This window comes from Lytechinus pictus, chromosome 7 (assembly GCF_037042905.1).
Source record: "Lytechinus pictus isolate F3 Inbred chromosome 7, Lp3.0, whole genome shotgun sequence".
NCBI classification, from domain to species: domain Eukaryota; kingdom Metazoa; phylum Echinodermata; class Echinoidea; order Temnopleuroida; family Toxopneustidae; genus Lytechinus; species Lytechinus pictus.
In genome coordinates, this window is record NC_087251.1 from 31,417,557 (window position 1) to 31,443,574 (window position 26,018).

General features: G+C 35.3%; 2 protein-coding genes across 7 annotated transcripts in view; both read right to left on the reverse strand.

The window, feature by feature from the left end:
- Positions 1-1,155: 1,155 nt before the first annotated feature.
- LOC129264563 (alpha-ketoglutarate-dependent dioxygenase alkB homolog 6-like) lies at positions 1,156-13,796 on the reverse strand. Of its 6 annotated transcripts, none has more exons than XM_064102504.1 (8): positions 13,014-13,055; positions 9,841-9,997; positions 7,257-7,325; positions 6,894-6,954; positions 6,276-6,322; positions 5,607-5,711; positions 5,014-5,124; positions 1,156-3,675 (listed from the first exon to the last, which is right to left on the reverse strand). In XM_064102504.1, the coding sequence occupies exons 3-8, from the start codon at positions 7,314-7,316 to the stop codon at positions 3,391-3,393; spliced, it is 669 nt and encodes a 222-aa protein (XP_063958574.1). In that variant the 5' UTR covers positions 7,317-7,325; positions 9,841-9,997; positions 13,014-13,055; the 3' UTR covers positions 1,156-3,390. The 6 variants fall into 6 exon arrangements, with proteins under 6 accessions (XP_063958574.1, XP_063958575.1, XP_063958570.1 ...); XM_064102505.1 differs by having other exon boundaries at positions 9,841-9,960; positions 13,014-13,033; XM_064102500.1 differs by lacking the exons at positions 9,841-9,997; positions 13,014-13,055 and adding an exon at positions 13,439-13,796.
- A 2,854-nt stretch (positions 13,797-16,650) lies between these two features.
- The window catches only part of LOC129265276 (cytoplasmic dynein 1 heavy chain 1-like), an 80,282-nt gene continuing 70,914 nt past the window's right edge, over positions 16,651-26,018 (reverse strand). The window contains exons 81-91 of the mRNA XM_064102507.1: positions 25,786-25,956; positions 25,237-25,338; positions 24,585-24,697; positions 24,076-24,179; positions 23,182-23,363; positions 22,270-22,338; positions 21,442-21,708; positions 20,633-20,743; positions 19,797-19,857; positions 19,070-19,203; positions 16,651-18,657 (exon numbers count right to left, since the gene is read on the reverse strand). Of these exons, the coding sequence (XP_063958577.1) occupies positions 18,517-18,657; positions 19,070-19,203; positions 19,797-19,857; positions 20,633-20,743; positions 21,442-21,708; positions 22,270-22,338; positions 23,182-23,363; positions 24,076-24,179; positions 24,585-24,697; positions 25,237-25,338; positions 25,786-25,956 (1,455 nt within the window). The 3' untranslated portion in view covers positions 16,651-18,516. The remainder of the gene's footprint in view (positions 18,658-19,069; positions 19,204-19,796; positions 19,858-20,632; positions 20,744-21,441; positions 21,709-22,269; positions 22,339-23,181; positions 23,364-24,075; positions 24,180-24,584; positions 24,698-25,236; positions 25,339-25,785; positions 25,957-26,018) is intronic.

A 26,018-nucleotide genomic window follows, 5' to 3' on the forward strand; every position in this document is an offset into this window, starting at 1 on the left:
CCCCTGGTCTAGACACATCCACAAAATGTTAATCTATATCTTATACACCTTTGACCATTTATAATAAAAATAATAACACAGTTCTTGTATAGCGCATATCACAGTACAAAATAATGTCCCTATGCGCTTCCAAAGGACCTGGATATTATTACCCTGGCTTTAACCCTGCAGCCTTTGACAGCGCAGAAGCATTCAACATCAAAGTATCATGAACTATTTCAAATATTACATCATCCTCAGACGTTGTTTCCTTTTGATTTTTTTGTTGTTGCAATATCATAGTTACAGAAACTGGGTAAAAGTAGAGAAATGTCATTTCCACTTACCGTTGACTTTCAGAAAACAGGCTTTTTAAAGATGGTTAACACGTCACATGTCAGGCCTAAAAAAACTGCAGCTAAAATTGGTAAATATAGCTGGTTTTCAGCAAAAATAAGCATGAATATCTTCAAAATGATGACATGGCAATCTCCTCTAAAATCTGCACATAATTTGTGTGCTCACAAGTCTGAAAGAGAGGTGTTTTAAAATATTGGGACACACACCCTTGCCCGAAAACATCCCAAGCAGCTGGTCAAAATCAATGGATCACTGCATGGGACAAAACAAGGGACCTATTCATTCAAGGCAAGGTACAATCACTGCCCTGGCCAAACCTTACAATTACCATGTAAATGAATTATTCATTGACAGAAACATTAACTAAAGAGATTCTTCTCATTGCTGCATAACATTAAGTTTCTGTCTCTTAGTAACCTGGCTGGAGAAGAGGATTGAACAAAAGTTTGATTGTTTGGTTAAAAAGGGGGGAAATTTAAGTGTGACACAGAGACGGATTATTTTGTCAATGGCAATGCTATGATTTTTGTTATTTTTGTAAATAAAAGTCCACCCCAACAACAGGTTAATTTGAACAAGTAAAAAAAAAAATCAGACAAGCGTAGCTGACTGAAATTTCACCATAATCAGATGTAAAATAAGAAAGTTATGGCATTTTTAAGACTTACAAATTTTCACAAAACAGTACATATATACACATCCTTTTATATACACATCCTTGTCAGTATGCAAATGAGAGAAACAATGATGAAACACGCTCTTTATTTCCTTTGAAATTATTTCATGAAATGTCATTTATTAAACTTTTTCTTATAAATTTGATAATAAAAAGGAAAAATTCCATCAAATCAAGAATTATGATACAGATGATTTTAATTTTTCCACAAGGATTCAAAACAAGTTCTACAATAATGGAATAGCATTAAAAAAATCATCAATATATATAAAAAAGATTATTTTTGTTTCCTGCAATAAATATCATTGAAAGGGATAATTACTTCTAGCATGTTTCCTCTTACCACTATGATGCAAGAAATCCCTGTTCAAATCACTTATGAGAAAATATAAATACATATATTTCATTTGAGTTGCCTCTTAATAGATCCATGAAATTAAGCTGCCTTGCATACAAGACTTTCTTGGTGACGAGATCATAAAGAAAGTTTTCAGTAAAAGTACTGTGTGCCAGCAGCTAGGGATCCATACATATAATCTAAGATAATCCTAAAATAAGTCCGAATAGGCCAAGATATCAATCTCAGGCCATCACACCCAGTTTACCTTTACATCACTTGATCCACTTGGACCAAGGCCTTTTATATGATATCTTTCTTTATTAGGCTTCTCTAATTAGTAAACTATTATGTTCTTCCTCTTCAGTCAAGCTCTCAAAAGTATATACTATATAGTTTATTGGTGTATCCTTTTAACAAGTGTTGTTTCCTCTGCCCATAGCAATATGCATGAATCATACAAATATAAGCCTGCCTATAATAACTGAGTCATCTGTATAATAACTTTGGCACATGACACCCTTGGCACATACTATTTCTGACAAAAGCAAATGCCATTTTTATTTTAACCTTCAAGGCCATGAAAAAAAATAGAAGCAGTATTTTATCTATCTAAAGCATTAAGTGAACATTTTAAATGCTGCATCTTATTTTAGAACAGTTTAAGATAAATTTTAAGATGAATTATCATTATTATTAATTTAAGATTTATCATTTTCATTCAAAAAGATGAACTCTGGGGCATCAGCATCAGCTGGAGCTAAAGCCAGCCTATTAATAATAGCAGTGCACATTGGAATAAAATATTCTGATAGACTGTCTTTATAAATTGTATAAATGCATATGATCATCATCATCATCAGACCTATTATTTAATTGACTTCAATCTCATTTATTTTGCCTTCATGAGGAAAAAACAACATACATAAAAAACAATGTATTCAAGTTATCAAAACATACAATAAACAAATATATCAGGCTTTGAGAAAGTATAGTGGAATTATTTATCCGAGGTTGGTCTGGCAATTACTATTTTTCCCGAGGGGCGAAGCCCCGAGGGAAATATAGTAGTTTTGTCAGTCCAACCGGGGATTAATAATTCCCACTATGCTTTCGAATGAAACGCCTGGTATATTTGTTTTATATCCTACTTTTGATAATTTACAACAAAAATCTAGGTGTTGAGCTTGCAAAGTCCGGTTACTTGGGTTGAATTACCTACTTTTCTCTGAGCCACCGCGCTCAGCGGAACGCAGATTAGTACCTGCGCCGACGCATCGCTGGACTTGCCCGGGAGAGAGAGCGCGCTGGCCGGTACGCCCGAGAGTTTAGCTCGATATCCAGTTTTGCGAAATAATGACGTCAGACCTCGATATATCCAAAAATATATCGAGGTCTGACGTCACGCAACATCATAGTTGAAATATATTAGGTCACATGATGCTACTTGAACCAATCACTATACAGGATTTACTCTATGTAGGATATAATGAAATATATTAGGTGTGGATCCTTTGAAAAGTAAAGTGATGATCAGCATGTGCCCAAACATAGAAAAATATATATATATGTAGATAACATAATTACATTCAATGAAAAAGGAATGGCTAATTTAAAAAACAAGTTGCATTATATCAGAAAATAAAACAGTTAAGCAAATAATAAGAAAATTAACAATTAAACACCGAATTGCAAAGAGACGTAAGGTACAATATTTAGAACTCTTATAGTTTTCTTTTAGTATTCAGATAGGATATTCCACATTTTAAGGCTGCTAAGTCATAGAAATTGCTACCGGTGCAGTAGTTGTGGGTTCAATCTGTCTTCCTCATAAAGTCTCGTCAAATATGAAGCATTCAATCAAGGGATGGTTGGTTCATCTCATCTTTCCAAACGTCAGTTTCAATTTCAAAATTCAATTTCAATTTCGAAATGAAGTATTCAGTCGAGGGATGGTTGGTTTATCACCCCTTTCCAAATTTCAATTCCAAAGTCATATTTCAATTTCAACGTGTTAAGCTAAGGGATGGTCAATTTATCACCTCTTTCCAAACTTAAGTTTGAATTTCAAAGTCTTGGGGAAGTACCTGATGGTTAGGGACACCCTACAAGTCCTTTTAATCTCCTGGTCTACTTGGTAGCCAGTGGCACTCAAATTGGCAACACTAGATGTGATGATATCTGTGGTCCTCTCTGCTATGCCGTGTAGGTGGTCGGTGTACATGGAATCTTGTAGGATCAGGAGGCTACATGGCTCCAGAAGAAGAGAGAAGCATGGTTCACTGAAATCCAAGTTGTTCTGGATCCCCTCATCCGATGATTGCTAATGATAAAAACATGAATTTAAAAGCACTACAGTGATTATCTAGGCAGAGACTACATTACAACTATCTCTTGGTTGGCATTTTAATTGATTTATAATAATAATCATGATGAAAATGAAAAAAACATTAATAAAAAAAATAATAATAACACTACTATGACTACTACTACTACTACTAATATATAATAATACTACTAGTAATAATAATTATAATAATGAAAATAATGATAATAATGACAAGAGTGTCGCTAAGGCGAGCACATAATACGCTCGCCTGTAAAACGGAAAATGGAGTTATTGGTCAAGCAAGAAAAGTGGAAGATGGCGACTTCACCTTTGACCTTCTTACCTCAAAATCAATAGAATTCCTGGGATCTATGCTAGTATCATACACACCAAATTATCTGAGCCTAGGTTAAGTTAAACTAAAGTTATCGCATTTACAAGGACTTCAGAAGGGTAATATGAAAACATGTCACTGTGATCTTGGCCTTTGACCTTTTGATCTCAAAATCAATAGGCTTCCTGGGATCCATGCTAGTATCATACACACCAAATTATATGAGCCTAGGTTATGTTAAACTGAAGTTATTGCATTTACAAAGACTTTAGAAGGGTAAGAGGAAAACAGGTCAGTGTGACCTTGACCTTTTGACCTCAAAATCAATAGGCTTCCTAGGATCCATGCAATTATCATACACACCAAATTATATGACCCTAGGTTAAGTTAAACTAAATTTATTGCGGTTACAAGGACTTCAGAAGGGGAAGATGAAAATATGTCACTGTGACCTTGACCTTTTGACCTCAAAATCAATATCTGAGCCTAGGTTAAGTTAAACTAAAGTTATCGCATTTACAAGGACTTCAGAAGGGTACGATGAAAACATGTCAGTGTGACCTTGACCTTTCGACCTCAAAATCAATAGACTTTTTGGGATCCATGCTAGTATCATACACACCAAATTATATGAGCCTAGGTTAAGTTTAACTGAAGTTATCCTGTTTACAAGGACTGCAGAAGGGTAAGATGAAAACATGTCACTGTGACCTTGACCTTTGGACCTCAAAACAATAGGCTAGTATCATACACACCAAATTATATGAGCTTAGGTTAAGTCAAACTGAACTTATCGCGTTTACAAGAAAAAGTTAACGGACGGACATCGAGCGTGATACCATAATACGTCCCGTCTAGGATGGGCGTATAATAATAATAATAGTAATAATAATAATAATAATGATAATAATAATTATTATAATAATAATAATAACTAAAATAATACATTTAAATGTTGATGATTTCACTCTACCCCACTGAAAGTAAAAGCATCAAACCTGTAAATCTCCATTGTTCATCTCCCTCTTTTTGTAGAGGTCTAGGAATGTATGTGACCCAAGGCTGATAGTTGATACAACTGGGTAGAAGAGAGGGCCATCTTCATGGGGCTAGAAATATACAAATCAAAAGGAATTTCACTGCATGTTAACACAGATATAAAAAAGAAGAATTCCACATACACACAGCATCAACTCATGGTACCTATGATGGTGATCCAATACTGTCATCAGTGGTTTGCTATGAACATTTTTATTTGAAGACAAAAATACAGATTATTTTGATACGGTGGGGAAAAGTTTTCAAAAAATGATTTTGGTTTTATATGAAAAAAAAGAAGAAAAGGATGAGGTAAGTTTACAATCAACTTCAATGAGTATTTTGGCACAACTACCCTTGTCATGAAGATAAAACCTAGCATTCCATAGAAGTATGTTCTAAAATTCTTGTTTGTAAGAGTTAAACCTGGCTTTAACTATCAGAAAACAACAACAATGAATGTATATGATCTGTTTCAATTGTATCTTACATATCTTTTCCATAACAATCAGTATAACACTCAACTACAAACTTTTTCTCTAACTTTGTTTACCATGATTCCTTGGCCGGACTGGTATTCATTGACAAGGACATGGTTTGGTATATGATCTCCAAACACACCTAGTTCTGCAATCTTATTAGCATACACATCCAACCACTGAAAAGAAAATACAAAGAAGAAACAAATTAGATGAATATAACAAAGGAATCAATTATCAGGAAATCAGATAGAAGAATGAAGTTAGAAGTAAAAAAATACAAAAAAAAAACACAACTTTAGAATAGCCATTTCATTTTGTACAAAAAATTATTGATACATAATAAGTTATTTTGGTGATGTATCTAACTGGCATTCAAGTATTTTGGAATTAATTCTGCTTCTAATTGAATATTCATTTGACTATCACATTATTAATTAACTTTCATGATATTTCTATATTTTCATATTGAATTTCATAGCATTAACTTTCTTACACAATTTAAATATCAATCAAATAAATACAAAAGAGTGACAGAAAAAGAAAGGGAGAGAGTGCAGAATAACGTCAAACCCTGCATTTTCAAAACTTCTTATAAATATAATTCTATTATTCCCAACAAAGGACAAAACATCAGTATTGATATCATTGTAAATTACTGAATGAAAGCCAGTATTGTGAAAATATTATGAACCATCAACAATGTCTTTGTATCAAACACAAAATCTGCAATATTTTAATACCTTTGGTACTTCCTCTGCAATCATTCCTTTAGGATGAGGTAGGCCACCTTGGAAAAATAAGGGATAAGGAAACTGGTGTAGAGCATTATACATATAATGGCTCAGCAAAACTTATATCTTAGGGCTAAGATATTGGTAATGACAACCCACAAGAAAAAGACAGTAAATAGAAACATAGTCTCATAGAGATATCTCTTTTAGTAGGAAACCTTTTCTGGCTCATCAATAATGCAGTATACATTTAGATACTACATGTACATCAGAAAAGGTAAATGAAACAAATGTAAACTAAACAAAAATCTTCATTTAGTTTGAGATTACAGCCCAAACTCATCATTATCATTGTCATTTCGCTTAAAAAAAAAAAAAAGAGATAAAAAAAAAGAAGAAGTGGCAATGAATAATTTTCTCCTTGCTCTCTCTCTCTCACCCTCTCTCTAAAAATAAAAAATGTTGTTCTTTGAACACAATATATCCATATATCCACAAAGATTCATTTTATTAACCACTATCTTTATATCATTCTAAATGTATCTTAAACAAATGAAAACTGGTCATTATTTTCTTTATATAGAACAAAAAAAGATTAAAAAAAAAAAGATTATAAAATGGATTTACCCCAGTTTTGAAGACGTCTATTGGATAGTTGGGTCCATTTTGGCTTGGGGGCTGTATAGACCTGGTGATAGAAAATCCATCACATTCATAAAAAAATCAAATTGTTAATGATTACCAACCCACAAGTGAAGGTCTCTACAATAAAGCATTTTGAATTGATGTCAAAATAATGTGAAACCATCCCTTCATAATTCAACAATATCAAATTTTATACAAATATAGTAAGTCAATATGCAATGAATACAACACTTTCTCCCATTTATTTACAACTGCATAAGTTTTCAACTTTTTAAAAATTTACTGAAAGAAATGACGGTTTGTTCGAAAGATATACACTTTTAAAAGGTTACAAAAAATGTTCACCTGATTCAATAGATATTTGCCTTCTTCTTCTGTTACAAAGTTTGGGATGTAGTATACCATGTTGGGAGCCTTCAAAACAATGGAAAAATCAAAAATAATTATCAATACAGGGAATGTTTGAAAGAAAGTAAAAATATAGACACTCATGAAGTGAATTTGCAAAATGGATAAAAACAAAAATCACTAGATCTATACAAGTTTTTAGTATAAATGAAACAAAAGAATTATTTTAACAAAGTGGCACTGGCATTTTTTATCTAGATTCTATGAAAAATGGACTTACATAAGAGATTGAAAGTGCAATATTCAAATTACTCTTTTTTGTGTGTTTAATTGGACATGTAGATTGCCATTTCCTTTGTACTTTTTTCATGGAAAAGAACTTGAAATCACAAATTGATGGGTTGTTGATCTTCTCGTAGGTGAAAACTTTTTTGTTTTTTAAACTCTTTTAAAAACTCTTTTAACAAAAGTACAATGGCTACCCCTGCTATTATTGACCCTATCAACCCCAGATCAAGTGGTCCATTTATTAACACCTGAGTTTAACTTCTTAATTAAATAAGGATAGAGTAGGCAAAATGTGTTTGATTTGAAAATTAAAAAAAATGATTGAATTGACAAGAAATCTGCAATGGCAGACTATCTATATCCTCAGTCATATTCCTCACTTTTATACCCTTATTAATATTCCATAGAATCTAAATATTATTTTCATTTTTATACATAGACCTTGTTGAATTGTATGTTTTGATGTCTTAAGATTTAAATCATTTACATTGTGATATTTTGATGTTTGAAATGCAAAGTAGAGCTAATAGTTATCATTTTACTTTGAAAACTTCATCACAATAATTGCGGTTTCATCAGATCAGGGTTTTCCTTTTTAAAAAATAAATGACATTAGATCTACATGATTAAAACAAAATATGGCTACGTGTCTTGTATTCTTTTTGACAACTGTGGTATCTCGCCACGATGAAGCCTTTACAGTGATAATTTGTGATACTAAACTGCAATAAAAAATAACTAATTTTACTCAAAAAAGTTCAGAACTAAAAAAATAAATAAAGAAAAGCACCAACTTTAGTCTAACGTTAGATCTAACGTTAGACAATTCTACCCGCTTACAAATCTTGTAAATTAATCAATGTAATCTTTGTGTGCACAGGATGATTTGTGTGTTTAAACTGCAGGTGTCGTCAAGTTTCTACAATTGCTCCACCCTGTATGAGCACTGTTGTCGCCTATGAGGTCAATACTGTTATGGTTTTACCTCAGTCATTCGTAGTAGGAGCAGGAGTGCTAGTGGGTCTGCGCAGTGATTGCTAAAATGCCCCATTATGAGAGTATAGTGAGACCACTACATATCGACCACCTCTTTTGAAACCGACCACCTTGCGCGCATTAAAATTATTGCGTATTACAAACGATACGCGCGGGAGAGTAGGCGCAGTGTCCATAGGAACGGTAAGAATCAATTTTACGAGAGAAAAAGAAGGAGAAAAAATAAAAATTTAGTAGAATTTATCAAATTGTTTTTACTAGACCAGAACCCGCCCCGTTGCCGATAGGAAACGGCTTTAGAACAAATATCCATTGTCAATGGTCGAATCATATGTGCCGGAGCTCGCAGTGGAAGTAGTGAGACGATCATTTAGCATGTTGACATCACAGAAATGATTTGGAAGAGTTAAAATATTTCCCCACCGCGACAAGAATCGGCCGTAAACTCTGTATCGCGGGTGGTCGGTTTCAAAAGAAGGTTGCAAATCAAATGAGCAAATGTAAAAGTAAAACCGTTGTATTCGTTGTTCGCCGATATATACGCGAATTGAACGGAGTCGCCGATCGAAACATGGGAATATGATTAGCTCAATTTTCTGCACAAATGAGACGAAAATTAGGTCAGAGGGCGCTCTGACGAGGGTGGACGTATTTTTAGATCGCTGCGTCGGCCCACTTTTTAATCTTAGAATATCACTTTTTTACTTGCACATCTTGTTTGATTTTTACGATTATCTTGCCTATTAAATACCTATTATTGGAAATCGCACAGTTTTGACGACATATTTTTATCGAGAAGGAGAGTTTTAACCGTTTTATATCACCCTGCATCGGTCATTTTTAACTGCGTCATCACCATATACTATACAACGCACAACGCATACTCTACACAGCGGGAAATTCAACTTTGCATTCAACTCCACATCGCATCGGATTTCCAACATGGCGAAAACAACATTATTGAGATCGAGTCTACATGCCTTTTTAGGACTGTTTCTACTTGCTACACGTATATCTAGTGGAGATTTGAGAGTGAATGAGTCAGCCAGCTTTCACGGTAGGAACTTTCCATTTTATACTGATTATCGTGATTTTAACTTTGGACTGTTTGGTGAGTTTGATCCCGTATCAAATTACATTACCCGAATTGACATGCCCATTACACGATTATATATCCAATATTACATATCGTATAACTGTGTAACCCATAATGAATTTGGGAAAGGACTGCAAACCACAGTGGTCAGCTCAAAACTACCAAAAGGCTTATATGCCATTATCCAGATTGTTAACTTACTCGCAGGTGACATTGAACCAAACCCTGGCCCCACCCTAAACTTTAAGCCTGGAGCCGGACTGAAGCTCAAGAGAAAGAGAGGGAGGAAGCCCAAATATCCATGTACTCTTTGTAACTATGCTGTGAAGATTGACGACAAAGGCATGCTTTGTTCAAACTGTAATAAATGGTCACACAATAGTTGTACAGGTGTAACCGATGAATTGTATGAATACCATAAGAAAAACTCCAATGCCATTTGGTATTGCCCGGAATGTGATCATGTAAACATTGTCACATCAAATGCTGGTGGCGATGAATCATATTGTAGCACACTTCAATTTGATGTTCTTGACCCAGACCTGAATGATGATCTAAATACTTCAGAATTTATCCAAGTAACTACATCAAGTCCTAAACGAACTATTAAACAAAGAAAAGCTGAGAAGAAACAAGAGAGTAGATCTATTAGATCTAAAGTTAGACAAACCTTGAACGATACAAGTTCATGTAAACTTAAGAAAAACAACATCAAAATAGCCATAGCTAACTTCCAGAGTATTAGAAATAAAGTAACTGAATTTCAGGCCTTCCACACAGTAACCAAACCAGACATCATATTGGGATCAGAATCCTGGCTCGATGAAAATACAACATCAGCTGAAATTTTTCCAACCAACTTGCAAGTCATCCGGAAAGACCGTAAGAACATAAAGGGAGGAGGAGTCTTCATTGCCCTCGACCAAACAATCCCTATAATAGAGAGACCTGATCTCGCTGAAGAAGACAGTGAGTCAGCATGGTGCCAACTTCTTGTAAATGATGGGAGCAGTATCTATATCGGCTCCTACTATAGGCCCCCAACGAATAGTAATGACTTAGAAAATCTTAGCAAAAGCCTTGAAAAAATCCAACAGGAAACTAACACACCCTACATCATACTTGGAGGGGATTTTAATATACCGAATATGTCATGGACTCCAACCGAGGCCACAACCCCACTTCAACGAGACATACTAGGAATTATTGACGAACACAGCTTAGAACAACTCGTCAATTTCACAACACGTCGAGATGCTAGTGGAACCGAAAATATCCTAGACTTGTTTTTCACTACGCACCCATCTCTTGTGAAGAACATCCACCCATACCCAGGATTTTCTGACCACAGCGTAGTAATGGTGGAAATTAACATTAAAGCACCCTGCCTACTAGGCCGCCAAGAGAGATCCACCAATGGAAAAAGATGGATGAAAACAAAATCAAAACAGACGCAGATAATTTTTGCGTGAACTTTTTGGACTCAAATCCTGGTAGTAAATCAGTCGAAGAGAATTGGTGCAACTTTAGAGACAAAATGCACGACCTTGTCAACCAACACGTACCGTCAAAAACAGTGTCAGGAAAACCAAGAGTACCCTGGTTAACCCCCAAACTCCAGAAACTTTGCCGCAAGAAGGAGAGGTACTATTCAAAGGCAAAGCAACTCGGAGGACAAGATAGATGGGACAAATACAAACAAATAAAAAGAGTAGTCAATAAAGAACTTAGAAAAGCCCAACGGACATTCATAGCAACTCTTTCAGAAGCCGGTAATAAACAGTTCTGGAAATATATCAAAACCAGGCGAAAGGACAACGTAGGGATCCAGAGCCTTAAGAAGGGAAACGACATCATTACTGATGACAAAGGGAAAGCAGACGCACTGGCCGAACAGTTCCAGAGCGTCTTCTCCAGGGACGAAACCCAAATCCCCAACCTTCCAACAAGAAACATCCCTGATATGCCAGATATCAACATCACAGTTAGTGGCATCCTCAAGCTATTGAACAAGTTAGATGTCTCAAAGGCCGCAGGACCAGATAGCATACCAAACCGTATTCTTAAACTTACAGCTGAAGAAATAGCCCCCGTCCTTCAATTCATATTTAAACAGTCATACGACCAAGGGATCCTTCCCGAGGATTGGCGTAAAGCGAACATCGCTGCTATCTACAAGAAGGGTCCTAAAAATGATCCAGCTAATTATCGCCCTATATCCTTGACCAGTGTATGCTGCAAACTTATGGAACATATAGTAGACAGCCATCTAATGACACACCTTACTTCAAACTCAATCCTTTCTGACTACCAGCATGCCTTCAGACGGGGTAGATCATGTGACACACAATTAGTTGCCACAATCCATGATCTTGCTACTCATCACAACAACAAGGAGACATGTGACATCGCAATACTCGACTTTAGTAAAGCATTCGATGTCGTCCCCCACAAGAAATTGTTGCAGAAACTTCAATTGTATGGCATCCGTAGCAAGACCCTTGAGTGGATAAGATCATTCCTGACCCAGAGATATCAAAGAACAGTAGTGAATGGTAAAACATCAAAGTGGTTACCAGTCCTAAGCGGTATTCCGCAGGGAACAGTCCTCGGGCCCCATCTCTTCATCTCATATATAAACGACCTCTCAGAAGCAGTTCACAGCACGGCAAGACTGTTCGCAGATGACTGCATACTCTACCGAGCAATATCCAACCCCTCTGATGAAGAATCACTACAAAAAGACTTGGATAATTTGGTCACATGGGGAAACACATGGGGGATGAAATTCAACGCTTCCAAATGCACTGTCATGAGGATCTCCAGAAAGCGAGTACCAGGACATAGCAATTACTTACTCCTTGGTCAACAACTTCAGGAAGTAAATAGCCATCAATACCTAGGAATACATATAGAAAACAGCCTAAAATGGGATAAGCAGTCACAACAGGCAACCGCCAAAGGTACGAGGGCGTTAAACTTCATCAGAAGGAACTTCTATCACTGCTCTAAAACAGTGAAGGAACGTTTATACCATTCACTTATTAGACCCCACCTAGAATACGCTTCGATAGCATGGCACCCAGGCACAGTCAAGAACACCAAATTGCTGGAAATGGTTCAGAGACGAGCCGCCCGGTTCGTCACAGGAAACTACACACGGGGATCCAGTGTTACTAACATAATGACAACACTTGGCTGGATGTCTCTCGAAGAAAGGAGGCGAAATCACCGAATCATCAACTTATATAAGATCATCCATGGAGAAACTCAACTTGACTTAAATAAATATGCCACAAGAAAAATAACAAGACTAAGAAGATCCCATGATGAACTGTATGACGTCACTTCAAAGTTCATCACAACTACTCAACTGGCTAATTCCTTCTTCCCTGAAGCAATCTCCCACTGGAATAACCTCACAGCTGATATGGTATCCTCCAAAAGCACTGACATACTTAAAGCAAAACTAAACATGCAAAACCTGCAACAAAACAAAACAGAGTAATAATACTCCCACTCTCGTCAGCCCTGAGTTACCCTTCCTGGTGGAGGACTTCAGGGATTGAAACTACAAGGTACAAGGTACAAGGTATCTGATAGATATTTTCGCAGATACGATGCTTAGAAAATTAGGTGGTCGATAAGGGGTAGTTCCAACCATACACTACGCAAAACCCCGTGCATGGGACTTGGCAGTATTACTTTTACATGGTGTACGGGATATTGTTGGTCGAATATCTATTTTGGGTGGTGTCAATAGACCAATATGATTAAATTTTGATTAAATGATACATACATTCTTTACTCTGTATTCGTTCAGTGACATCCCCCCTTCAGATGCTGATGAAATATCCATTTTGAAGATAGAATATTTCGTCTGCTCCCCGTCGGCTCCCACTTCTTTTTGTGTGTGTCTTGTCTACTCACGTTGCGTTGTATTTATTATCTGCCGATCCTGCACTCAGATCACGTCAATTTCAAGAACTATTTTGCAATCATTATTTTGAGGGTGTCGTTTGGACCGGGCGTCGGGATCCTTCTTATGGCGGAAGAATCTTTAATTCTAATAATTCAATGATTTAAATCTTTATTTGATACTTGAATAAATTACTATTCTTTTCCACATTTTCTCGACCCTTTTATTGAACGTGATTGGATGAAACACGAGCGCGAGCTGAGCCACTTACGCTAACGGGAGTAATCATTGGTCAAAAGTTTATTAGCTCCCCCTCGATACCGCACTCGAAGCGGACCAATGTAGGAAGAAAAACAATGTCCTAAATCTTAGATAAACTCAGAAACAAGACGGGTAACTTAGAAACCTACCCTTCCCTGTTTGGTTTTGTTGTTGTGTTTTTTTTAATGTTTTCTTTGTATTTTATGTATTCTTTTTTTAATGTTTGTTTTGCCTTTTTATTTCAATTACCATTTATTTATCTTTATTGTTCATTCGATCATTCATTCATTCATCCATTCACTCACTCACTCACTCATTCACTCATTCATTCATTCATTCATTCATAATTTATCCATCTATCCATTTTATTTTTTTATATATTTATTTATTTTATTTATTTATTTTATTTATTCATTTATTTATTCATTCATTCATTTATTCATTCATTTATTTATTATTTTTATTTATTTATTAATTCATTCATTTACTTATTCATTCATTTATTTATTCATTTATTTATTTATTCATTTCTTTCTTTATTTATCATTTATTTATTATCTTTTTAGGGGGAATTTTTTATTAGACTACTCTTCTTTACTTGTACATGCAGCAATATAAGCACTGGTCCCCCCCCCATTGTCATAGTCTTCGTAGAGAGGAGAAGAATGAAGAAAAGAAAATGGGGGAGGGGAGGAGAGAATGACAGAGAGCAGGAGAAGAGAAAGGGGTTGGGCAAGGATTTAATTACTAGTAATAGCAATTAAATCATTAATATATCATAAAACACATCAAAATGGTCATCCTCAAGATCACATATCTTCCTCAGAATAAACAACACACAACCAAATATATTAACAATATGGTCATCAGCATGGTTACATAATATGTATACATACAAAATCATAACCTTATCACCTACAATATTACTAATATCATTGCTTTTCCTTATGGAATTCATTTGTAGTGTCAAACTACAAATTGGCGAAGGCTGGATCCGCCCCTGTTATAGGTAGTTTAAGTATTGTATAAACGTCGAAAGCAAGTGATTTTTCAAATGACTTGCTTACTACGGAGGGATTTAATGTAGTGTCAAACTACCATTTTTGAGGATACTCTAGACCCGGGCTCTAAATGCGGATTAATTAAATTGAATAAATTAAATAAAAATTGTCATTGGAATCCAACCGTAATGAGTTATAATTTCTGCTTAAATATAATAATGGAAATTATTGCATTAGGACCAGTATTAATGAAATTGTAGAGTCCTTCATTCGCAACTGTTATATCTGATCAATTCCACAGAATTGTTAATTATTATGTTTTTTATTTGAAAGTGGAACTATATTGTTAGAGGAATGCACGAATACCAGTGTTAGTTATTTTTAGTGATACGTCGGGCAACACCCACTTTATATGTCCATTGACACACTTGTAATAGCAGCCGACAAGGCCGTTTGCCAGTGGGCGCTATACGTGTTGGCGTTGGCATAGCCACGTTTAAGACGGCTTAGATATGGTACGTAGCAATTAATTATAACTCGCATTATAGCACTATTGTATCGAAAATTAGGTAATCAATTAAAATATACAGTAAATCAAATTTTGTGCAATTTTCCTCCTGATTATGTACAATGTTGGAACAGATTAGATTTTGGGCGTGGCGTTAAATTTTGCCGCGGTATTGATCATGTGACTTTAATTCTTGATGAAAAGTTAATCATAGATGAATGTTTACCTTGTGCGAGAAAAGCATGATTTATACTTATCAAGTTGAGGTTTTCAGGAATTTAATCTGATCAACTGATATTTTGATGCTTCTAGACATTTGAAGGGGTTACTATTGTTTCGATATCCAACCGAACACATTTGAAGGTTGATAATCTTTAATCGTAGCTTAAATAATTTTGGGGCTATGTTTATCGAGTTTGTTCTTTTTAAAATCGTATATTAGAGGATTTATGTATTCATGTATTTTTGTCCAAATAAGGCATGCTGACGTGGCTTTGTAAACGACGCCATGTTTAGGGCGTGGCTTATATAATGGAGATGTCTAAGCTTATATACACCACCAAGGGTGAGTTAATATTAATATAGCTACATGTTAGTTAATTATATCACATATATACCTTTGTTCCCTTTTTGATGTGAATTTATATATTGGTGTTGTCTATCTACAGGATTTACTTTAACAGTTTTACGTGCCGTGTAGGTGTTATTCCAGACGGTTATGGATTTATTATATACAGTTTCTATTCTTTGATTCTGCAATATATACGATATATTGATGTTATTATTAAAACATTATCCCTGAATATATACGACAATATGAAACACATTTATATATCATCTTTTTACTACTATGTGTATTCTAAATTTGATGCTTTAGTAGTTATTAGTAGTTATTTACAATTCAATCAAGTGCATAGAAAATTAACCTAACTTCACAATTATAATCAACAAAATATCAGGCGATAAATAATGTGACTATTGCATTGTATCATTTATATTTGTGCTCTGTAATACTGATTTTTACTTATGATACTACTGTATGTTTATTCAATGCAGGGATCTGTTGTATACGAATAAAGAAATACATTCAACGCTAGTCACCGTCTCCCGACTAAGATTTATTGGCTCAAAAGGGGTGTCGGATCCCGACATCCAAACATTTTAATCACAAACACTATGTTTGCATAAAGTCAGAAGCATCTGCATCAACATCATTTTCTTATACAACAAAGCAAAACAATCTCCAACCATCCATTCAAATTTTTTTTCATGAATGCTCACAATAGAAATAGAAAGAAAATGAAGTCAAACACTAAACTGGATGAGCGACACATTCTACTTTTAATAGCAAGATATCATTCACCAAAGCATGCTAGCAAACTACATTCGCATTTTAGAATAATTCCAGTATCCATGATAATATTCAATTTTCAACAAGATTTTTCTTATAGAGAAATGTAATGAATCATACATTCAGGTAACATGGTAAAGTAGATTGTTGAATTGTTTCAAGTTAAAGTGGTACCTGACAGTATTTGTCTTGTGAGCATAGGTCTATTTGATTCTGAACTTGACATAAAATTCATATCAATGATAATAAATCATTAAAAGTTTGATATCAAATTTGGGACATCAAAATTAAAGCAAGCAGCCCTTTCAGAACTTGCTATTAAATTTCAATTCATTATTGATTTGTTGCTATAAAAGATACACATTCATATGTCTACATAAATATCACCAAACACAATGCTCAAACTGATGCTTTGATTAAATGATTGAATTACAAGTAGGTACCTTGCTTCATTCATAATCAGAAGCAATGTAGTATCATCTTAAAGTATAGATATCATGTTTTAAACTTCCCATTTTACTTGAAGCGAACAATAGAACAACACGCTTCTACACACTACAAACAAAAATGTGTAAGATTACAACTACAATACACAGTCCTGTTCGACACAGATAAGACCAAAATCACATGCACAATCTCAATATATCCATTGAAATCATAAATCTTCTGCAATTTACAGAATTACAACAGTCTGTAACAGCAACACTCTTCTCTTCAAATATCTTACATTTTGCTCATATAATGAATGGAAATCACATCACTAATGCATCTTCAAGATAAATTTGAACAACACCTATGTGCAACCCACAACATACGGTACACAAACCTCAGAATTTCAAGCTGCATTATGCTCTTATAACTCTAAACAAAATCTACAATTACTACCTTGTATTCTTTATACTGAAATACAATTTTTACCTATGTATCTTTCGCATAAGTTTTCAACAATATTTATTCGTAATGGTGTACCGGTATGATAAACAGACAGATGATTTAATAGACTTATCAAATACGTTAATAAGACTGATTCTAGATCACCAACTGAAGAGTGTTAACTACAAAGTCACAATGGAAATCAGACAGTGAATACCAATGTGTCTTGATATATGTTATTAGCACTTCAGATAAAATGACATATCAGAGTTGGATTCCAAACTGTACTATCTGTTGAATGCAAACCTTTACCAATTTAACTCTGATTCAAGTTTTTCTAAACCCAGATGATGAAAATAACATATTGTATGAAATTTAGATTTCAAATTGTGCATTCTGATAAATGCAAATCTTTAAACAAGGGGAATATCACCAATGAGACTCTAACATACGTTTTCCAAATTTATTTTGTATTTGATATACATACATGTAAATGAAAAGAAATACAACATATATGTACTTGTATGTGATTCTGATTGTTAGCTACAACATTTAATCTAATAAGTGTATCACTTTCCTAATCTATAGGCCGAGAAAACAAGGATTAATATATATTCATTGTCATTAGGAATCTGAGATTCTTGAATTGTCTTCATCATCAGCAAGTCAATGATTAAAATCATAAATGCCACTTACACAGCAATCAAATTTGTCATATTGTGACAATCATGTTACTCAGAAATCTTTTCTTCTTTCAAATAAATTTTTTTCAATTGGTGCAGTACAGAGTCAAAGAAAGTGATAAAATAAATGCACATAGACACACACAAAAAAAGAGGAAATGTTCGCTGGATATTTAAGTTTCTATAAGCAGAGAGGCCAGAGTAGACAAGGGCCACGCCCCTCTCATAAAAAGTGAGATTACTGGTAGAATCTCCGCCTATGGTCATATCAAAGGTCTCTTCTAAGCAGAGAGACCAGAGCAGAGAAGGGCCACGCCCCTCTCGTAGAAGGTGAGTTCATTCTTAGAATCTCCACCCATGGTCATATCAAGGGTGAACAGGAGATCAGCTCGAGTCTGGTTCAAGTAGACTGGCAGCCTCACCTGAAAATTACAAAACAAAGAAAGACAATGTACATTATTGCCCAGATCATAAGTATTTTCTCGACATTATTACAAAGTAAGCAATATATTAGGGGCATGCGTAGGCTTGTGGTTTGAGCATTGGTCTCACGATTGTGTGATTGAGAGTTCAAATCCCTGCTCGCTCATTATCTACACCTTAACCCAAAAGGTCACAGAGTCATTTCTGTTATCTACAAGGTCAGCCACTATGACTGATTAGCTTGGATGTAAATTGTTACCTATGTAATTGGTCATACCACCTTGAAGCTAATGTGGCGGAAATGTGCTGCAGAGTTCCTCTACGAGTCATTTCAACAGAAACAGAAATAATATGTTGTGTTTTTCGATTTTTTATTGTGATAGCTTTTAAGAAAGGAAAATGTAAGCTTACCATCCCTGATAGGTTGGGGGTACTACCACTCTCGACATGTATCCATCTCAGACTGGTCTGGGGTAGATCCGAGGAAATGGTGGTGGTCAGATGGATCTTGTTCTCCTTGCATATTGCTCCTTGCAGTTTCAAACCTAAAATAAAAACAATGATTGTTTTGTAAGATATTAAAGACTAACTATTTTGGGACAAAGAATGATTTCATGAAAAGTCTTTTATATCAAGGTTACATTTCATCACCAGATCATTGTAAAACTGGTACATTTACACAAAAACTTTGTAAAATCATGAAATCTAAGCTGAATTATTATCAAGTGCTACATCAATATTGCATACTTACTTCTATTGTCAAACACAGGTAAGCACATGTGGGACTATGTACTATTATTGCTTGGAAAAAGACACATCAGTTGCCAGGATGGCACTCGGGGTCTGCCTCGTCAAGACCTTTTGGTCTTTTGCAGTCTCCAAAATTTCATTTTGTATTTATGTATGTTTAATTGCTTTGTTACCAATTATGTATTTCTCTGATATTGTAACTTGTGGTTTTATTGAATGGAATTTGAATAAATTGAATTGACTTCCATCCTGCATAAATCATTTGGCAAATAACTTTTTTAATCTATACATACAAACAATTGTGTTAATTTTATTATCATTATTCTATTCAAACTAATTTTGAGGTCATTATCACGACTTACATTGACATTAAAAAACAATGACTTACCTGAAACAGCAAAGCTGCAGTCATCAAGTTTCAACTGAGATCCTGGATCTGATACAGTCACCTGTGTAATAAGAGATGAAACCATTTCAAATTATAAGAAAAACAAATGATAATAATGTATTCTTCTTTTTGAAGATTTACTATGGAGTCATTACATTATATCTTTCAAACATACATTTGTAAATTGGAATCTGATGTAATTCATTTATTCATCACTACCCAATGCCAACCTTGCCTTGCTAATTAATTACATCACTCATTACAGGTATGTCTATACTACGTCACTTAAACTGACCAGTATCAAATAATTCATTTTATAATGGATGGATAATGGATGATCATAATCATACTTGAGAAATATATTGTTTAAATATTGTTTAACGTGGAGCGTTGTGGCCCAGTGGATTAGTCTCCGGACTTTGAAACAGAGGGTCGTGGGTTCGAATCCCAGCCATGGCGTAATTTCCTTCAGCAAGAAACTGATCCACAATGTGCTGCACTCAACCCAGGTGAGGTAAATGGGTACCGGTAGGAAGTAATTCCTTAAAAAGCTGTGTGCGCTATGAACGCCTAGCTTAGCCGGGTAATATAGGAGCGCCTTGAGCACCTAACAAGGTGGATATGTGCGCAATATAAATACCCCCCTATATTATTATTATTATTATTATTATTAAATTGATTTACTATAGAGTAATAAGCAAAGAATTAATGAAATGAAATTATGTACGAAGACATGGGGAAATAAACTATGACGGGAAGCTGCAAAAGAGAAAGAGAAAAGAGAGAGAGAGAGAGAGAGAAAGAATGAGCAAGAGGAAGGTAGATGAATGACTTACCTCAAGGTAGAGTTCTTCAAGAGGCCAGCTGTTAGCTTGAGCTACATACTGTCTTGTGGCTGTGATGTATGCTTCAGTGGTGAACAACCCTCCTAACCACACACACTGGTTCTGAGAAGAAAAAACAAAAAAAGTCATATGACAAAAGTCAACAACCACCAACCACCATAATTTTTAATTCTGTTGAATTTGTTTATATTTCTATGTATTTTATGATATATGTTTTAGTGTGTATTATTTTCTATGTTTAAGGCCGGCCAGCCACCCATGGACAATTTTTTTATAAAAGAAATAAACTAAATGGCACTTATTTTTTTGATTCCATAAGACATGCCAGAACCATATATACACATTCTTCCACAAACTTACATATCCAACTAAAAAGATTTCTCAAACATGTTCACATGAAATTTACCAAGATCACCTCACTTCCTGCTCATAAAATTGGATGCAGCGGTATTTTTCAATAGAGATTGCGCACTTATCTGCACAAAACAATCTTGGCAATTATTTGTCTTTAGATTCTGCACAAGCAAAGCAACAAAAATATCACTGTAAACTCGCAGTATGAAATATTACATACATGTACTGCTATTCACTGAGAACTCTACGCAAGTATCATGCTTTCTCTGGTTATTTCAACCCCCCAGGGGGTGGGGGGGGGGCACTCAGTATATAATGCGTAGTGGGTATGTGCTGCGGAGGGGACCCCCGGCCGCATTGATGCGCTATGATGAGCTGCAATTTTGGTGAAAAGCGGCCGCAGAGCCCCCCCCCCCCCCCCAGGGTTTCAACCCAACCAAGTGTACCTTGAGTTCTTTGGAGCCACCAGATGTGGTTGCCAATGAAATCTTCTGCAGCTGGTTGATGCGGTCACTGAAGTCAGATACCCATTGGATGACAGTCAATCCCGCTGGTACGGAGTAGCGGTTCCACCGACGAGGCAGGATACCTTTGGCAAGGTTACTGATCAATGCTCGGTCATTGTTGGTCTGTTTCTTCTTACCCTGGCACACGGCCAGGACATCGTTGAGGTCGCTGCGGACGTCCATCAGCAACTGGTTACCATGATTCACCTGGGATAGGAAGAATAAAATCAAAATCAGTTCTCAAAAGAAACAAGACTTTGCAAGGTCTCTAGAATCCTTCATGTCACATGTGTTTACTCCAAAAAAGAAAACTTTACCTCAAGAAACATTCCAAAATTTAAGAAATTTCAATGTACAACAAACCAATAACTTATGGTCCCTTGTCCTTTCTAATCGATCTACTACATGAAGTTTGATCAATTTACTAAGTACAGTTTTGAAATGTAATGATTACGAATAAATATAGGGATGTGTTTTTTAAATTTTTTTTTTAAAATAATACTTCATAATTATATTTGTTGATGATTGCTTACTGTGTATTTTACAAAATGTAGAGCAACATTTTCAAATAAAGAACAAATAATAATGCAACTTAAATAGAGCACACATATCTTCTCCAAGGAATGCTTCAAGCTCTATTGTCATTACTACTCTGGCTGTATAAGTAGACGATTGTCCAATATCTTTTTGGAACCTCCCAATTCTTTCTAAGCTCTAAATGACCATAACTGTAACTAATATCAGAAATATACAATGTTTGTTATTTACCTCTCTCTCAAAGAATCTGAACAATGGGTCCTTGATGTTGTCAGCTGTACGTTTCAGCAACGTCAGTTTCTACATTGTAAGGTGATAACAGGACATTAAATAGTTCATTAAGTTGTAAAAACAAATATTTTTAATAAAATGATGATATCTCATCTAAATACAAGAATGTAAGAATTAAAATGAAGTTTTCCTTCTGATTTCACTGAAATAGCCACAATTGAAATACAGCAATTACCAAAATCATAGTCACAAGCAAAATCTTAAAAAACATAATGAAAAGATGATGTCTTGAAGAGAAATATGGTTCCATAATAAATGCTGCAGATCAACACATGATATCACCTTTTCTATACAAAGAATTAAGTGGTGCATTCAAATTAGAATTTTGGTCTCCATGATCCTTCTCTACAGTATCAGCGTGTATTGCAAAACATGCCAAAATCAACATATTTCCCATAGGCTTATGTAAAAAACTTGCTGTGCAATATCACAAAGTATTGCATGGTCTAGTTGGAGACATATTGAGATGGCTTCTCTTCATGGAATACCAGAAATACTTGTTAGGGCCTGTATGTCAATCGTCTATTTTATTCACGTAATTTTGGTCCGAACTTGTGGAATAACTGGTATCCAATTCCGAGCCATCCAATATAAACTAAGTATTGCAAAGTCTAGTGAATAATAATAAAAGATAATAATAATTACATTTTATGGCTTATAATTTACTTCATAGGATACCATAAATACTAGGTGGGGGTATATTTGCACTCTTCTGTGATTCATGCAATATTGGCCCTAACTTGAGGAATATTTCTGGTATCCCATTCTGAGTCATCCAATATTCTAAATACTTATTCAAATTAAATGGTCAACACCATGAGTTAATCTAAGCATTCTTGAGATCACACAAACCTTGGGTACGAGTGACAGCCAGTTGGCAGCTGAAGCATGGAGTGTACGCATCCACGCTGGCCGACCATCGGAAGCATGACGGACTCTCTCCTGCTTCTCTTCCTGTCCGCCACCGCTTTGCATGAAATCTTCTTCATCTTCAAGGGTTTGCATCTTGAGCAGCTTGCCAATCAAACTGATTCCTGTCAACATGATAATCAAGTGAATTTGTCTTTAGGGTGCTGGAATTAGCATAACATACTTAATCAGTCTTGATTTGAAAACTGCGTCCTCAATATAAATATAAATATTAAAATTCCTAGGTATTTAATTTGTACATATAAAAACAAAAAGTGGTATATATGGGGCTTCCAATCTAGGTCTCTCTTTAATCTGTTGCCCACTGGAACTGGATCATCCCTGAACAAAATCTATAGGCAATACTACATTCAGCAGTCAACAGATTAAGAGCATAACTCATTGACAGTTCATCACGAAAATGGTGGCATGACGGAAGCCTCAATACAGTAGAGTGTTTGTGTTGTGTAACTCTACAATCTAAATATTCTGACACCTCAAAGGCCGCACACATTGCAAGCAGAGGGTTGTTAATATAATCAGGGAGAGGAGGGGGGGGGGGGGAGGTTAAAACAAAAGAGTGATGTGAAATACTTACAATTAATCGTAACTTACACATGGTTTTCCATGGGTTAACAGTGGCACTTAACTTGATAACTAATTGTACATTATCTTCCATGTTACAGGGCTAGAACAGTGAATTTATCAGAACCTCTCACACAGCATTATAACAGAGCTGTTTCTTTGCATTAGTAGATAATGCTACTATCATTTCTACGAGTCAATGGTCTTCAATGAAATACATCACGACATCAGAAGTTTCCTGGTCAAACTAACCTTGAGTGGTAAGTAGAAGCTTCTCCGCATTGTTGGGTAGACCTAACCAAGATGGCGTCTGGTTGTCAGGGAGTGCCTCAACCCACTGGACAAATTGCTCACGTCTATGTAATCATACACAAAAGTCAATGCAACAATTTAATCAACAGATAAAGATTGAGAAATGGATAGAAAATTCAGCTTATAACATTTAGATGAGGTAAAACACATTTAAAAGTTGAAGACAAGTCTTAAGCCAAAAATATTCATCCTGGGTAAGAAAATGATGAGAGAATACAACATCTAGTCCAATTGTGGCTATTTGCAACTGGTAGCTGACAGGAAGAATAAAGGATCAAACTGACTGGGGTCCCATGTCATCAAAGTTACCATTGTAGTAACTTTGCCATGGTAACTACCATGGTAACAATGCTGAACAGCCAATCAGAATCAAGGATTTCATGGAAGTTACCGTTTGATGGCAAAGTTACAACAATGGTAATTTTAATGCAACTGGCCCCTTGACTAACCTGATTCCTTCTGGCATGAAGATGGTCTTTCCTTCAACGTCTGGGATGAGAGGGAAGTCAGAATCAAAGCTCTTTGCATTGAATAGTTTCTCAACAAAAGCTGACAGCAGGCGCTAGAAAGGAAAAGATATGCAACTCATTATAAATCCTTGAAAATACTGAGGTTTTTTTTTAATACCCAAAAGAGGTTGATAGAAAACTGGCAAACAACAACTTCTGGACTGTATAGAATTTGACCAAAACTGTATCTCGCTGTGATAATAAATGGAACATTATTGAACAAAAATGGTTGATCATCATAAAAATGACTACAAATATACAAGATGGTTTATTTGGTCTCTGTCAACATTTACACATAAATTTGTTTCCACTGGAAGATTATATAACATATAAAGGGGCATAAACAAGAATAGAATTTAATAACAAATATTGCCAAAGAGCACAAATGGAAAAAGCAATGTATTCATAAAGCAAGGGTGGTAATCGGTATTTTTAATCGTAACTCTGTTTCAATGAAAATAATATCAATCATACTGTCAAAGCCCTCCCCTCCCAAGTAAAGTACATGTATGGTCTATTGTTAATACAAAGAAATACAAAGAAATCGGTGTGTGAATTCATACTCAGACCTTCTGCTGCAATAGGTAATTACCTGATCAAAGTCATTGTCAATGCGTCCTCCATAGATGCATTGTGAGAGGAGTGTCTTCATAGCATCCCATGGGACCTTGTTGGGTGGTAGGTTGGATCGACCCTGTAATATAAGATAAAAATTAAATATTAGGGCTCGTTCTCATATAATGTTGAATTTATTGACCAACATACATATTTGAGTTGATTCCTCAGAACAGAATAAACTTACAACAATGCCCTATTTTTCAAGACAGCCAGAAAGGACATCACTTTTACAACATTTAGCAGACTACCTCACATGGCTTTAGCTCAATCTCTCTCTCTTTTTTTAGAACGAAGAATCAAAGTAAACTGGCCACTAATTCATTGCATTAATCAACATGTGTAGAGTATTTGAATAACTTAACAATTATTTTTATTCAAGGTGTAAAATACTGGAAGATAGTATGCAATTCATATCTTATGCTATTAATGACTGGCTGATTATGATATAACATGCATTTTTCATAGACTCAAGATGACTTATATGCGGGCTGAGTCTCAAAGTGTAATATCAAATGAGTAATACCTTGGCAACAGTATCGATCCAGATATCGAGAGTGTCACAAGCACAGCGCAGATCCGACTCACTGAATTCATACTTCTTGGCCCATCCCAGTGGTGTGTAGACCAGACGTTCCTGGATCATAGCATGAAGCCACGCGAGGAGGAAGTACAGACGCGCTCTCTCGCTAGGAGCCTGTAACAAAAAACACAAAACATGTTGGACGATTCAACTTCATTATGATGTTACCTTCTCAA

What these genes read in the sequence shown, in the direction of transcription:
- LOC129264563 (XM_064102500.1), bottom strand. Translation starts at nt 13,498, where the DNA reads ATGGATATTTCATCAGCATCTGAAGGGGGGATGTCACTGAACGAATAC. An exon ending in GCAAATATCTATTGAATCAG is followed by an intron (nt 6,955 to 7,256) that starts GTGAACATTTTT and finishes TTCTATCACCAG; the next exon opens with GTCTATACAGCCCCCAAGCC. An exon ending in TGAACAATGGAGATTTACAG is followed by an intron (nt 3,676 to 5,013) that starts GTTTGATGCTTT and finishes TTTTATCATTAG; the next exon opens with CAATCATCGGATGAGGGGAT.